Source organism: Pangasianodon hypophthalmus, chromosome 13 (genome assembly GCF_027358585.1).
Source record: "Pangasianodon hypophthalmus isolate fPanHyp1 chromosome 13, fPanHyp1.pri, whole genome shotgun sequence".
Lineage (NCBI taxonomy): Eukaryota > Metazoa > Chordata > Actinopteri > Siluriformes > Pangasiidae > Pangasianodon > Pangasianodon hypophthalmus.
In genome coordinates this window covers 8,608,824-8,625,766 of record NC_069722.1, presented here as the reverse complement: position 1 = coordinate 8,625,766, position 16,943 = coordinate 8,608,824, and the positions used below count along the sequence as shown (strand labels likewise).

The window sequence follows — 16,943 nt, the reverse complement described above, 5'->3', positions numbered from 1 at the left end:
TTCCCCCCCCTCTTTTCAAAGTCTTATTAACTTCAAGAGAGAGAGACAACAGTTTATAGTTCTTATAATGCAAGTGATAACAGGAACCAACTAAATGCATTCCACAGCATTTAATGTAACTATAAATGGGTAAAAAGCATGCCATGGCATTCATTAATAAATTATAAATTGAAGAATTGTTGGCAAATTGTTGTGGTAGGCCGCATCCACACAGTGGATTATTTTGCTATAACAGCATGCCCTATCGTGTTTTATTCTTAACATATTCATGCATATTGGTTCAGTGATCATGGCAAATGTTCATGATGTTCATGATGTTAGGAAAAGCTAACGTTTATGATATTGTAGACCTCAGATGACTTGCGTGTTCATGATAAAACGTTCATGATGGAACATTCTGGACTGTGTGTCAGGCTCCATCACTTGTGAGTAAGTGAGAACAAGCAACAAACAGGAAGAAAGTGAAAATCAGGAGTTGTTTGACCCTAGCTTCCTAATTCCTACTCCTCCCATTTCCACTGCAGAACACCGCCTGCTTGCTCAGGGACATTTAGAGCTTCAGAATTGGATATATTTGATCATTTCTTTTTAAGAAACATAGGGTGGGACATATTTCCTCTTCTACCCATGAAGCAGAAGCCAGTGGGAAAATCTGCCGGGTGGCTCTGCATTTGATGTTCTTCTTTCAAGTCACTGCTAAAAGAAACTTTTAGGCCAGAGCCACTGCGTGTGGGATTCTCGTTCTCCTCCTTCCGTTAATTCATTAATTATTTTGGCAGGCTAGCGTCTGCCTTTAATGAGTTCCTGAAGGGCTAAATCACCTCGCCTGGCAGCCGATTCCTCCTGCCATACTCTCTACCAACACTCAAGCTCATATCCGCTCTAGTATACGAGAAATTAAAGGACTTATTTACCTTTTGTCTGCATTTTTTTTTACCTGCATGTTTTTGCATGAAACCCTGTATTACTGGTTCATTACCTGAATTCATGCACATGAAATGTGAGATAAAAATCATTGAGATGGCTCGACACATCAGTCATTCTTGTAAAAAAGCCTCGAGGTAATTTCACAGTTGGTCTTTCTCTGTGACCCCGCTATAGCTTTTATGTCTCTTCAGGCAGGTCTAATGCTCTTGGCTGTACGTCTCGCCGAACCTAAAGTTTAATACCTTCATTTTCCCCTCTTACTTTCACCTCTCCCATACTTAGTGGCTTCTATCCTCAAAAGAAACCTCCTGATAAAAGCTTTTTTTTAAAAAAAAAAAAAAAAAAAAAAAAATTAAATAATTATTCTTTAAAAAGAATAAGTCAGAGCTTCCTTGACTGATTTATAAACTTTTGGAAGATCAGAAGTTAATCATCAGCATTTATTATAGACTTATCCCTTGGGTTGACAAATCCTTTCTAAAAATTAATGTACCTAATAATACGTCTAATAATACCAGTTCACAGATGTCAGAACAAGAGCCCTTAAACATATTCTAGTCCTACAATGGTTTTATGGCTCCTTCAGCACAGTTTTGCGCACAGCATGGAGCCAAATTTTCTCTCCTCAGCCATGATTAATATGACTCTTAAGGGAAGTCTACACAAGCACATTAGCTACAGATCCATAACAGAAGTGAATAAATAATATGTGGTGCAATCTGCAAATCTAATTTCATGTTTTAGATTATCTCACGTTTTAGATTATGTATAAATTTCCCCCAGTTTTCCCCCTAATTTGGTCCCACCCACCAGCCAGCTGTTCAGTGTCAAACAATGGCTACGTATCGGGGAGGGTGAAGGTTAATGCTGCGTTCGTGGTGCCTTGTAAGTGGTAATTTGCAAGTTGTATTAACGTCATTTCCCAACTTGGGACGTGCGAAGTGGAAAAAAACAAGGACGCCTCCACAAAAATGTGTCTTTCGTTTGCTGTGTCAGAGCAACCAAACTTTTGCTTGCGTGGCTACTGGTACTGTTCATTCATGCAACATTTTGGACTGAAATTGCAGTACAGCAAAAGCAGTGGAGGAAAGCGCACACTTGGAGGAAAGCGCTGTCTTCCCTCTTTAGCATACATGTGCTCATGGATGCCCATGATTGGCTAGCGTCGCTTTGATTGGCAGGGGAGTAAAAGTAAGAGCATTCCTCCCACCCACAGAGCACAGGCAATTTTGCTGTCATGGCTCCCGGCCATGGATGGCTGTGGCTTCGTCGCAGTCTCCATGTGATAGTGCGAACGATTTAGTGTTGCACCATGTGGGTGATATCTTTTAGATATATCCTGTTTTCTGTTGGGCATATTGCACACACTGCAGGTTCTGTTGTACTCTATGTAGTGAGCAAGCATAGTGACCAACCTTTTTAGCATAACTGTTTTCAAAGAGGTTGAGAAAAGTTTGAATAAAGTCTGTATGATTTTGAATTATTTTGCTACAATTTAATACATTCAATTCAAACTAACTCAAAAGAATATTGTTTCTGCAACTAGTAGTTTAAGAGCAATGACTCAAAATCCCTTGCCTTGCCTTTCTTCAGAATGGAGAAGAAATGTGGCATGGACGTCGGTGCCAGAAGGAGGGATTCGAGTATTTCAGAAACTGCTGAGAATTTTCACACACAACAATATCTAGAGTTTACACAGAATGATGCAAAAAAAAAAAAAACCAAAAACCATCCTGTGAGCGACAGTTCTGTGGGTGGAAATACCTTTTTGATGAGAGAGGACAGAGCAGAATAGCCGGACTCAAATAACCACTCTTTACAACCGTGGTGAGCAGAAAAGTAAAGCCTCATGGTGGATGAGCTACAACAGCAGAACGCCTCAGCAGCTTCCACTCCTGTCAGCAGCGAACAGCAATCTGAGGCTTCAGCAGTCACAGGCACACCAAGACTGGACAGTTGAGGTCCTGTACATCATAATCATATCATGTATCGTAGAAAAAGTCTTCAAGTATCGTGATATAATTTTGTCATATTGCCCAGCCTTAGCTTTGAGCACTTTGTGCTGTTACCTGTAGTATCTGTATGTTTTATTTATGTTGCATATTTCTTGCATTCAGTGCCTCTCGACAGAAGATTGAAGTAGCTAGACTGAGTAAACACACAAGTAAACATTTGTACACAAGTAAACGTAACACAAAACTGAATAGCACTGTTGAGAAGCAGCTTAGAGGCTTTTTTTTTTTTTTTTTTTGTGTCCTCATACATGGTGTGTATTCCTTTGTATATTGACAGAAATAAAAGTAGGAAGTGAAATGTGATTTAGCCTTTTTTTTTTAATTTTTAAAAACACTGATGAATCCTACGATAAGCAGCAAATTATTCACCCTGCTAATGTGAGATATTTGCTTAGTTTGATTTGTTGATTTGTTCTGTGTGTTGTGTTCTGACATCTGACATCTTCAGAGAGTTCATTAAACTCTCTCTCTCATATCTATCTGTGTGTGTGTGTGTATATATATATATATATATATATATATATATATATATGTATATATATATATATATATATATATATATATATATATATATATATATATATGTATGTATATATGTATGTGTATGCATACACACACACACACACACATATATATATATATATATATATATATATATATATATATATATATATATATATATATATATATATATATATATATAAGTAAAATATTTATTTATTTATTTATTATACACACACAAAGCTCTTAATGGGGTGTGTGTGTGTGTGTGTTTTCATTGTCTTGAAGATTATCACCCATTAATCACCCTTTCTGCCAGCTGTGTGTGTGTGTGTGTGTGTGTGTGTGTGTGTGTGTGTGTGTGTGTGAGAGAGAGAGAGATGTGTCTGAAGATGTCTGATGAAAAAGGCTTTCGATTAGCAGACTTCACTTTCTCTCTGCAGCCTTGACATGCTTTCGGCTTGGATTGTAATTTTTTGTCGTCATGTCGAAAATTGTGTGCGCGTGTCTGTGTGTGTGTGTGTGTGTGTGTGTGTGTGTCCTCAGATCTACTGTCATCAGGGCCTATTTACAGAGTTGAGAGATTGTTAGCTGCTTTGCGAACATTATTATGTTGCCACCAAGCGAGGTTCCTGTTGATTAGTTGACAGTTGCAATAGACATGATACAAATTCCATTGAAAATGAAGTTGAGAAAATAGACAGCGGGAGACAGATGACTACACACACACACACACACACACACACACACAGATTAATTGCCAGGAAGTCTAAGGTAATTTAAATTGCAAATGGGCACCAACTTGTTTCCTAACTTGAGCGATTAATATTTTATTGTTTTACTGAGTGAAAATGCCATCAGTGCTTTTTTTTTTATCAGCTCCAAATAGGACACGAGTGTGAGAGAGGCGGTTGATGGTTCTCTAATACTGAAAAGTGAAAGTTTTGTCCAAGTTTTAATTAAACTAGATACCCATGACCATAAAGGTATGCAAATAAAATGTCGAGTTACTCAGTGATCCTTTCACTTTGCCTTTCAAAACTTCATTTTTGACCTTTCCTTTCTCTTTCTACTTTTTTTCCCAACTTATTCTCTCATCTTCTCTGTAGTTCTTACTACAGTTTCTGTCCTTGTCCTTCTTTCACTGCTTAATCATCCCTTTCCCATTAATACCCCTCTCACCATCTCTTCTTCCTCTGTTGATCACCTTCTCTCCTATTTTATCTTTTTTGCTCAAACCTGTCCCATAGTTTCTTAAAGTTCCTACCGGGCCATGGTCTAACCATTCAATAAGACGCTAATTAAAAGAAAAAGGCGCAGTGGATGTCTCGGTCGTCTGCTTGCTGGAGGAGGGACACGCAGGTTGAGGAAGAAGAAGAGAGAGGAGAATGAGGGAACCAGAAAGTAAAGGATGAGGTGGTTTCAGATTTTTAGAGACACAGGGAGAGGATTGCATTCGTTTGTTTTGCGTGTTCTTGGGTTTGTGCTTGAATTGATTCATGACAGGTCTGATAATTGGGTGTTTTTTCAGCTAGACTGGAAGATCAGAGAAAGAGTGTAAAATCTTTGAAACATCAGCATTAGTTTTAGATTGCTGTTACTGTTTGAGGGTTTAGTACAGCTACATTGAAATAGTGCACAGTGAATGGTTTATTTATCCATATTGCAGTTTTGAATGCTTTTTTTCATTGGTCAAATTAATTGGCCTTAATATTTAGACTAGTGAATATCTAGTGTGATGTGATATCTCTCTCTCTCTCTCTCTCTCTCTCTCTCTCTCTCTCTCTCTCTGGCAGGTTCTCCTGTAGCAGAGAAAGTTCTCTCAGTGTTCCATCGCTGTTCTTTGGGTGCCTCTGTACCCCAGCGTGTACTCACCACTATTGACAGCTGAGGTGTCACAGCTTGGTGCTTCTGAGAGAGTGTGAGGAAGTCCTCTTGCTCAGAGGGAGAGAGTGTGTGTGTGTGTGTGTGTGTGTGGGTCTGTCATCTGCTGGTAGGTGTCGTGCCCCGCCTCACCCCACACACTCAAAGCTGGCGATGTCCAGGGTCCCGAGTCCGCCCCCTCCCGCTGAGATGACCAGCGGCCCCGTGGCTGAGAGCTGGTGTTACACACAGGTGAGTGTGTGTGTGTGAATGTGTGAGTGTGAGTGAGGATGTGTATATTTAGCTTTTTGGCATTCAGTACTCAATAAACGAAGCAATGAGTATGTAGACTTTGTAGTGTAATTTGATTAACAGATTTCTGTTAGTGAAACTGTGTGTATTTCCATTTAGGGTGCCATGATGTGATTAGATTTTTTTCCCCCACACAGTATAATCACTTGCTGCTTTAATTTTTTGTTACCGACTATTATAATTTTGATCCATTATGAAAAATAGACTTAATATGTTTTTGTTTGGAATGAAAAAAAAAATCTGTTTGAATACTACTTGGCTATTTTATAATATTTATGTGTTCAAAAGCAAAACAAATCATATTTAGACATTTCAGATCCCATTCAGACCTACAGTAGCCTATCAGAAGTCTATCAAAACAAAGTTTCCTAAAATTAAGGCTCCACAATAACACCATCCCATCGTCCTGGTGTAAAACAATGTAAAATCTGTTTTGGGACACTTTCAGGACGATAATGTTGCATGCGTTTACACTTAATACCTGTAAAATATATACTTACTGGTGAATGAATGTTAGATTACAGTAAGAAACGTTGGACCTTTTTTTGGCTTCCCGCAAAAAAGTGACTAATTCTAAGCTGTACTTGGTGGATCGTCACGCTTCTCTGAGAAGGACAATGATGAAGATGTTTAAAAAAAAAAAAAAAAAAATAAGGAACCATGTTAAGCAGTGTACATTTTTAAGTAAACTACTCTGGTCAATCACCTCGATGTGTGTTAAGTGACATAGTGGCTAGATTAGGTAGCCAAGTTAAGCTAACCATCTGCTAATTTAGTTGGTGATGGAAATGCTCTTTCAGCTCTTCTGTCTTCCATGAGTAGGTAATAATGCACTTTCATTTCATGAATCGTTATATTAATGATTTGGCATCGACTGTTCTCTGATCAAATCGTGATGTGATTAAGCTAGGCTAGACTAACCACGTGTCAAATGGGAGTGTGATTTCTTTCTTACTAGATTTAGCAACTTTTAGACCCCTTTAGCTACTTTAATTTAAAAAAAAAAGATCCTATTGAGAAATCTAGCGACTTTTTGAGCAGGTTCGTGACTTTCCTGAGCTTGACATGTCTCTCTGGCTCACATCACAGCTGCTGATAGATGAGATGAGAGAGCAGATTCACACCACCCACCATCAGTGTGTAAAGTGATCACCACTGTTTCCCAACGACCAGTCCCTGATTACCACTGTTTCCCAACGACCAATCCCTGATTACCACTGTTTCCCAACGACCAATCCCTGATTACCACTGTTTCCCAATGACCAATCCCTGATTACCACTGTTTCCCAACGACCAATCCCTGATTACCACTGTTTCCCAACGACCAATCCCTGATTACCACTGTTTCCCAATGACCAATCCCTGATTACCACTGTTTCCCAACGACCAATCCGTGATTACCACTGTTTCCCAATGACCAATCCCTGATTACCATAGTTTCCTTATGACCAATCACTGATTACTACAGTTTCCATACGTCCAATCACTGATCACCACTGTTTGTCTCGCCCTCGCACTTCTTTGTTCTTTGTTTTAAACTCTCTTTTTGGAGATATTTACAAGTAAAAAATGTAGTGACTTTCCTTCATGGCTAATCACCTTCACTGCTTCTTTTTGTTTGCATTCTTGATAGAAACATTGGTATTTTATATTTTAAATGCGTAAAGGTTTAGTTCTTCTAAAAGGTTTCTGGTGCCATGACCAAAGATGACTTCTTTCTATAAGAAATAAACGATTGAAAAATAAATGTTCATCTCTTGTTTTCTATTCTGATAAAACTCTATCCCATTTTATTATATTCAAAGTGAAAATCTTCTTTCTTCATGTACCCTAATTTGTAATGCCAGTGATCATGGTGAATAAATGAATAAAATTTGAGCGTGCTTTAGCTACTTTCATCTGAGAAGTGTTGGCAACAGTGCGGCGGCTATTACACAGCAGTAACAGTGTGTTCAAAGCCTAGAGAATGGAACAGGCTATTTCGTATGTCAGAGCAAAGTGGATGGAAGAGTGTTTTTTTTTTTTTTTTAAAAAAAAAAAAAAACGTATCAGTTGAGAATGTGTGTGTCGAACCACGCACATGCTAAAGTGGAGTGCTTTTACTGTAGCATATTAAAGTAATCTTCACCCTAGATTGTTTTTCTCTTTATCTCTCTACTTTCCTTTTTTTAAGTATAATTGTGGCGTTGGGAAAATTTCATTTACAGATAATCCAGTATACTTACTGCTGTCTGTGTAATTGTGGCGTTTTTACCATTGCTTGTGTTTATTTAGTCATAATTCTATGAAATATATAGTTAGGATAATCCAAAAGCAGCTGATGGCAGATGCTTATAGCATTACCAGAAATTAAACCAAGAAATAAATCTAACACTATTGTAAACAAAAGAAATTGAATATTTGGGACAGTTTGGGATGACTGACAAAGTATAAAAGTTAGTCTGGAACTCTGCTAAAATATACTCAATTTAAAATTATGAATCAATCTAATGTAACAAACTAATCAGTCGTATAAAGAAGTATATGTTTCCTAAAAGTGCCATTAGTTATGAGCAGTAACCAATTTACAACAGCCACTTTTTGGAGCCATAGATACTGCCCAACCATCCATCCCCTTACCCATCCATCCATTCATCCATACGCCCGTCCATAGGCCTATTCACACACCCGCTCATCTATACATCCATCCACCCATCACTCATCTTTCCATTTATCCATAAGTGCATCCATCTATCCAGCCATCCTTCCATCCACTTACCCTTCCATCCAACCATCCATAATCCACCCATCCACCCACTCACCAATCCTTCCACCCACACATCAACTCACACATCCACCCATCCTTCCATCCATCCATTGGTCCATTTGTCTGTGTGTCTGTCCGGCCATCCTTCCACCCACCCGTTCACGCATACATCCACCCATTCATCCAACCATAGAAGCCAACCCATCAACCAAAATTTAAAGGGATTAACAGTCTTAATACTCACCCTTGGTGGTTTAGTTTGGCATAATTTTTAAAATACACATCACGCACCAGCCTCATGCAGAAGATCTAAGAAATCTGTACACCACCACATCCCACTATTGTCCTCCCTTTTCCTGTCCAAACTGCTGTTCATGTTTTTTTAATAACCTTTTTACCCCTTGTGCTTTTTCTTCCTCCTGTTTGTTTCTATGGAGATGTGGCTGTTTTTTGAAGTCCTGGCCACCATTTGCTTATCTCTCAGAAGAAAAGGAAACAAGAAATAAATGTAAAAATGTGTGGGTGCTTTGTGTGTGTGTGTCTGATTCAGATCAAAGTAGTGAAGTTCTCCTATATGTGGACCATCAACAACTTCAGCTTCTGTCGGGAGGAGATGGGCGAGGTCATCAAAAGCTCCACCTTCTCCTCGGGAGCAAACGACAAACTCAAATGGTAAGCAGATTCAGATGTTTGTACATAATGTAGTGTTTATTTATTGCTCCATTTGAACTGGACTACATGGCGCAATATGAACCTTGCATTTATGCATAGTAATTAATTATGTTAGCATTATCTTTATTCTCTTTACACGCTCTGAAGCGAACGAGAAAGAGTGCAGAAAATCACAAGAACACGAGTTGGACCAGACACTTGCGTTCATTGAAGTTGTAAATGGAGATGAACTTTAACTGTTGATTGGGGGTCAGAGAGCTAATAGTTTAATGTTCTGTTCTTGTCCAGGTGTTTGCGGGTGAATCCGAAAGGATTGGATGAAGAGAGTAAAGATTACTTGTCCCTCTATTTGCTCCTGGTAAGCTGTCCCAAGAGTGAAGTGCGTGCAAAGTTTAAGTTCTCCATCCTCAATGCTAAGGGCGAGGAGACCAAAGCCATGGGTGAGTCTGCACGCGGAATAGATGCTCCTCATGAATCTGTGATGGCAGCAGAGATCGTAAGTGGGAGTCTGGAGTCAGCCTCCAGACGCCCACTGCTGCCATTACTGAAAGTGAATATTTAAGCAATTTCGCACGAGTGCGGTTATACTGAATATCAGCATGGCTGTGATTTGGCATTAGGCATGAGCCCGTAGGCTGAGCGCCGTAGGTGATCACAGCCATGCTGATATTCAGTATAACCACACGATTGCAAGTGCGATATTGCTTTTATACAACAGTTCTATAAACAAGAAATTAGTATTGAGTAAGTGACATGTTGGACATGATATGGCCAAATGTTCTGTTTATTTTTTTCTCCGCTAGCGGAAATAAATCCCAAAAAAGCCGCACTCACTTTATAGCCCGTCGATTAGCTCACTAGCTAGCTCACATTGATTTGTACATTCCCGTTAAAAGGTGCTTCCATTTTAAGTCAAAAGTATCATTTGCCATGTCCACTGATGATGTCCTAACTCTACTGTAGTAACTGTTTCAAACTAGGAAGTGGAATTTTATGTGGTGAACACAGGCGCATGGACAGTGAAATGTCCCGGTGCGGTTATAGGGAATATAGGCACTCTTTAAACACCACTCAATTAGTGGACCAGAACTAACTGTTGTAAATCTACAATAGTGGTACAGATTTCCATTCTATTTAAAAAAGTTATTACTAAAATGTAATTTGTATTTAGTGTGTCTTCGCAGGTGTGAGTCTGTCTGTGTGTGAGTCTTTGTCTGTCTCTGACCATTTGTGACACAAACATCCGGAAAGCATGAAGATGTTTAAATGACTGAAAATGAGCAAAACCTGGGAACAATGTTGCGTCACTCGGTAAAACACTGACACTTAAACCACAGCACAAAAACAACCAGTGCTAAAGTTGCATTATCATTCAGAGCCTTGCTAGCCCACTGACACCCAAATAACGACTAGTTTTAGAATTAAATAACTTTTTCTAATTCAGTCGTGCCGTTTCTTGTGATTGTTCAAGGATGACACAAATATTCTTAAAGAAATGAAACATTTAGTTGTGATTAAATAGTTGATGATTAATTCAGAAAATGATTGTTTACTTTTTGCATAACCTTTTAGATTATTCTAATTTTTTTTTTTTTGGTAAAAGCAGGTTTTGTTTAAACATTAATAGAAGAAGTAGTAGTTTTAGTACTAGAATCAGTGTTAGTGCTTGCTAAGGCTGAGCCTGAGTGTTTACATCAGTTTGCTGTATACTTTAATGTCCTGATCTGTAACTCAGGTATAACACTCTTATTAGGAATACTTGAATTTTTTTAGTTATTAACCATAAAACAGTCAACGAGAATGTCTTTTAGCCTAAAAAGGATTTAATGGAGCTTGGAGAGCTGTGTGGCAAAACAAAACCTGCAGATCCAGAATTTAGTCACAAACCTACTTTAAACATCAGACTGTAATTCTGTAATCAGATGTTTTATGTCTGCAGGCAGAAAAATGCTTTAAATCCACAGGGATATTAACCTTATTGACCAGCACATTATTGATCACTTCTAAACGCTCAACATTTTTATAATTCGAATACCAAATTGAGTAAATAAAGCAGTTTAACCACTGGGAGCAGTTCTAACTTTAATGATATGCTTTCATTTGTCTCGTGAGTTAACTTTGACTAATAGTGATGAGCTTCGACGCTACCTTGTATTGCGAAGTTATTAGAAAAAGAATGAATGCCTCCCTGACCTCTTCACAGTGATGGGAAATGGAGGTGTGAGCTTTAGTCACTGACTCATCTTTCTGAAGCATGCCGAGCAGCGCTGAGAAAAAAGACTGAGAGGCTGATGAGAGGTCGAAAAACCTCGCATTTCATTTTATAAATTCTTTCATTTTCTGCACTTTAATGGGCATCCCTCCTCCATCTCGCCATTGAGCCCACTCTGTTCTCTCCATCCCTGACAGTCTTCAGAGCTCCCGGGGGAGATGCGGAGACCTGCAGAGCCCCTCGCTGGAGAAAATGAAGCCCCTGACTGCTCTGTTGGGAGAGTTTTTAAAAGGAGGACGGAGGGCGCGCGCAAGAAAAAATGGCAGCAGAAATTGCTCTATCGGTTCTGGATCATTTAGAATCCAATTTAATCCTGGCCTCATTGTGAAGGGGCGGGGGTGGAAGAGAGGAGAAAGAGACGGCGAGAGAGTGAGGGGCGAAAAGGGAGAGAAATAAAAACAAAGTAAAGTGCTTTAATTAAGAGGGCTGCGAGTCAGCAGAGGCACACTACATTACGACTGCTGTTTATGGAGCCTGTCTGAGTTGTGTGGGTGTGTGTTTAGGCTGGGACCATGATAATAGGAGAGGGTGGATGGAACAGATAAGTGCAGCTCCATTTTTGTAACATTTTCTCTCGATTACACCACATCATGAACGGACAGAGAGACTAGTGGATAAGTGCTGAGTAAGAGAGTGGAATCAGTGACTTGTATCATTACACATCCATTCGCACATTTTTTTCCAAAGGCGATGTTGCCATTGACTGCATCCACATTGTTCCAGTCTCTACTGGCTAATAAATGGCCGAGCTGCTGATGAATGAGTAGCTGCGGTGGAGCTCGTTTGTGCTCTGGGTTGATGAAGCGATTGGAGAGTTAACTGGAGGATGGATTGGTTTTGCTAGAGGGCTGGATGTATTTAGAGGCCTAGTCTGTGTATTGATCGTGTCAGGTGGTTATTCAGCTGAACCTGTTATAGCCTTGGTGTGTGGTTTATTACCTATCTGGCCTGATAAAGCAATAAAGCAAATGGATCGGTGCTTTAGCATGAATATTTATACACACAAACCCACACACACACACACACACACACACACACGGTTATTCATGTCATGTCTTGCCCTGTGGAGTGCTCATATCTTACCAACGGGATAAAAGATTTCCTGCCATGAAAGTTATCTGTCTTGGATTGTAAGTGATGGAATATATAATACTATTTTTTCCATTTTTGATATGATACTAATAACAGAGAGCTGAGTACCAGCTGATGCCTGATACTGACATGCGCCTGCTGTCTGCAAACTTCTGTTACCAAGTTGTTTGAGATATTGCACCGTGATGCCACCACCTTATTTTATTTTATTTTACACTTCAATTTTAACTAACATTTCAAATGGCACTGATTTACTGAGTCACACAACTCCATTCTGTTCTCCTTTTTTATACACTCTATTTTTTCACTTGTCCACACAGATGTGGGTGTATGATGTGCTCCTGAATGGTTTAACTTTTGGGAAGGTAGCACCAGGAAATCATTGGTGCTTGTGATGTCATTCCTCACACTTTTTTTTTTTTAATTTGGAAGCTGTCTACTTGTTCGTGATGTGCATGTGGTATCTCATGTTTACCATTCAGGAAGATGGGCTATGGGAGAAAAAAATGACAAGCAAATAGAATTGCCACAAGAGAAATGGAGCAGTGTCTACTGGAAAGAGAGCTCCAAAGTCGGCTAAAATGCTCGACTTCCTCTGCTTCTTTCTTGGGCACTGTAGATCACAAGTGGTGTGGAGCTGGTGTCATTTGAAAGCTAGCATTTGAAGAGCTATTTTTAACTGCTACAATGTGGTAGTGTAACCATATAACCTATAATGTGTCTCACTCATTTTGATCTAGAGATAGTGGTCGGCGTGCTCTCTGTATGTTTTAACTCTTTGGTTTGCGCAGATTGGGACAACTGGTGTTCAAACAGTGCGTCTGCATTATATGTATAATTAATAGAATGCTGATTTCCACTGTGTGAATCACATATTTCTGTGATGTACATTGGCACATTTTCATTGTCACGATGCATCATTGCACACCTACACTACAGTGAAATTCTTTTCTTTGCATATCTCTGCTTGTTAGGGAGGTGGGGTCAGAGTGCAGGGTCAGCTATGATATGGCACCCCTGAAGCAGATAGGGTTAAGGGCCTTGCTCAAGGACCCTACAGTGACAGCTTGACGGTGCTGGACGGACTTGATCCTCTGACCTTCTAATCAGTAACCCAGAGCTTTCAAGCACTGATAATATGTAATGTAATAATGCACATAACGTGCCAACTAGCAATATTTTATTACGTTGGGTACCACTTTTAAGTCTAGACAGTTTAAAGACAAGCATGGGCCTGGGCAGCACACTGGAGCTATTACTTGCCAGGTGGACTAGCTAATAAATTTGTGCATCCCTAGGGGATTTGTCAGTCTGTTCCCATAATAACACTTACAGAATGGAAACCATGCTGATCAAATGAACAGTCATTGTCACACGTCCTGGCTGGTGTGACTTCCACATTTGTGATATACAGGGACATGCATGATCTGTGTTAAGCTGCAAAGCATTGCAGAATACCCAACACTTCAGAGCTTGAAGCAGATAGGCTACAACAGTGGAAAATCTCACATAGTCTCAAACTTCAGTCCAGTTTTGGTGAGCCTGTGCCCACTGTAGCCTCAGATTGCTGTTTCTGGCTGACACAAGTGGAAACTGATGTGGTCTTACTATTGAGATGGTAGTTATGTAATTAAGAGTTTATGAAAGCCCTCAGTTATTTGGATGTGTTTTAAGGCTACGCATCAAATCCATGAAAAGCAGAAGGTTTCTGTTTGGTTCTGTACATGATTTTGGCTTAGCTGCAGGGAAAAAAAATGGCATTTAGTCCACATTTGGCTTTATCGTGATGACTGGGCTTCTCCTTCCCTCTTCTGTTCCTGTTTGCTCTTTTAAATGGCTGTGGCAGAGCACAGGATTTGTGTGCGTCCAGGGCTCTGCTGCTGGGTTTGGCACATTTGGGCTCCGGCTCTGTTTCAGGGTTTGGAAGCTGTTCTCTGTTTTGGCAGGTTTATTCACAGTGGCACTCTGCCACACTGCCTTTAACCTCTCAGGAAGTCCAATGCCTCCACACACAGCCAAAACATGACTGCTGGCAAGGAATGCCTTTTATTTCCAGCCATTTATGGAATTATGCAGATGGACCGCTCTGGAAAATGCCATTAGTGAAGATTAATGCACGTTAAAGTGGGCTTGATTTTATACTCTTAAGACACGTTCGGATTTTTTTTAAAACTGAGAAGTATTCGTGGCTGAGTTTCACAAAAGCAGTACAGTACAAAGATCATTGTTAAATGGTAGAGCGAATATCACACTGAACACTTTCATAACATTATAATGCTTTTAGGAAACTAGGCTGCTGTATTTCTGCAGTTTGTGGATGCCCATGAATGTTCCTGATTTCCTGAGTTCCCTGATTAACAAGAACAGGGTTACACAGAGTTGTGCTGTTCAGCACTGGACTATAACTGCAACAATCATGTCAGCTATAAAAATTTATCAACATGGATTTTATGTTCAAGTAGGGTTGTTGGGGTGTCATGGTTTCACAGTTAGTCATGGTGTATGATCAGATGGTTACCTTACCCTTGACTTTTTTAAAATACAGATTAAAATGCATTGCTTGTCGTCACAGCCTCTCTCTATGTCATCTTATAATGATAGCGATATACTCTGACAATGAAAGAGATATTATGCTAATGCAATTACTACCGGAGTATCTCTGGGATTTTAGTCCTGCCCAAATCCATCATGTCAGTCATTTATAGTGCATATCTTTGGAAAGTTTACCCCGCATTTACCTTTTCTAAAATGATAGTAGAAATAACCCAGTTGAAATAATTTATATATATGGGGTAAAACCCTTGTATTCGAGAAGTCATTTAGATAATTAACAACAGAAACATGTTATTATGTTAGATTGCATAGTTATCCAGTTCTGGCTAGAACATAGCACACTGTTGAAGCCACTGAGGAAATAGCAGAGCTGCTACTATTGCACCACGTAGTGCTGTGCGCAAAACTGTTGACTGTTAAGAAGCACAAACAACAGGCTGACTGGTTTGCAGCATTTAGGCTTCTTGCTTAGAAAAAAGAAGCCATCAGACATAAATGCAGGAAAAAAGGTTTCATGTTTTATGTGAACTTGATAGGAATTACAAAGATGAGCCATGCTCTCTGCTTTCCATGCATGTCTGTAACACCATGGAAGAAATCACCTAATGCCGACAGGAAACTTAGAGACAAGAGAGAAGTCAAAAAAGCAAAACCTAAAACACTGATACTTTCACTCAAAAAGTTAAAGCATGGTGCAAGGCAGTATGCACAAAATGGAGATGCCTTTCATAGCAGCCCTTCAATAATGCACAAACATTTTAAACAACAGCTCCTGCTTGGTATAGTAAGCGATTGCTGCTATAGTCTGGTATTACATTTCATGGAGGGGACTTTTTTCAGTCTACTAGTAAAATATGTAGCAATTGCCTAGTTTAATGAGGCTGGTTATGTTTAGCTAGTTAAGGTTAAAATTAATGATAAGGCAGCATCTGTGAGATTTAGTACACTTTTGATAGCGATAGAGAGATCCATTGAAAACCACAAAGTTCAAATTTCTTGTGGAATCTGGGAATAAGCATTAGATGAAAAGTCAGTAGAGTAACAAGATGTTAAAGATGTTCCTCACAGTTTTGTTTCACATTATATTATTGAAAAGATGCACAATCAACACAAATGATTTGTTAAAGCCCTTCTCATTTATAGGAAGCCAGTTAATAGGTTATTTGTTGATTAATTCATACCAGTCATTGCCTTTAAACTATTCTTTTTTTTGTGGCCCTAGACCGGACCTTAAAATACATTCCTGTCTTCTTGAATGCACCAATTGTGAAACAAGGGCCTGTCATTTTTCTAATAAGGAGACGAGGACGGTGTGTAGGAGACGGTATTGTGATATTGCTCCCAGCTGCTCTTCAACATTGGCCCTGTCAAATCTCTAACAAGTGTATGACAATTTTGTGCACTGTTGTATTGAGTGCTTGGCCAATAGAGAGATTTACTCTCGGTTCATAGAGTCGGAATTATTGGCGAATGTTTATTGTATTAGGTTGTATTGATGTCTCTTGAGAGGACGTCGATATCTCCAAGCATTTGTGCTGACACTTCACTACAGAGGCGGCTGTTGAATTAAGATGAGATTGTGTTTCTTTTGCTTTACAAGTATATTATAATGATCTCTTGCTCTCTCTAGCTCTTTCTTGTCCTCTCTGTTTCTATCTTGCACTCTCTTGTCTTGTTGCGGGTAGGGATTCTAATGAAAAGAGATTGGTGTCAGAATCGGCTTATTGGCTTATACTCACTCACTCTATATTTCTCTCATGTGCTAGGTCTACTGTTGCTCATTTTTATTTTAAGCCCTTTTGACCTGTTGACTTTTTGAATTGCGCATGTGTGACCTTTTGACGTATGAGTGGAAATCTTTTTTTTTTTTTCTTCTTTTTTTTCTTCTTTCCCCCCTCAACACTGTTCCAGCTCAGTGGACTGTGAGACCATAGAGCTCAGAGATGGGACCTGAATATGGATGTTTTTACACAGTGCACCTTCCATGCCC

At 39.4% G+C, this 16,943-nt stretch overlaps 1 protein-coding gene across 3 annotated transcripts in view; it reads left to right on the top strand.

Moving 5' to 3' along the window:
- The window catches only part of spop (speckle type BTB/POZ protein), a 93,956-nt gene that overhangs the window by 43,115 nt on the left and 33,898 nt on the right, over positions 1–16,943 (top strand). For all 3 annotated transcript variants that reach the window (XM_026916186.3, XM_053239043.1, XM_053239042.1), the window contains 3 exons: positions 5,240–5,558; positions 8,915–9,036; positions 9,325–9,476. In XM_026916186.3, coding sequence (XP_026771987.1) covers positions 5,481–5,558; positions 8,915–9,036; positions 9,325–9,476 — 352 coding nt within the window. In that variant the 5' untranslated portion in view covers positions 5,240–5,480. The remainder of the gene's footprint in view (positions 1–5,239; positions 5,559–8,914; positions 9,037–9,324; positions 9,477–16,943) is intronic.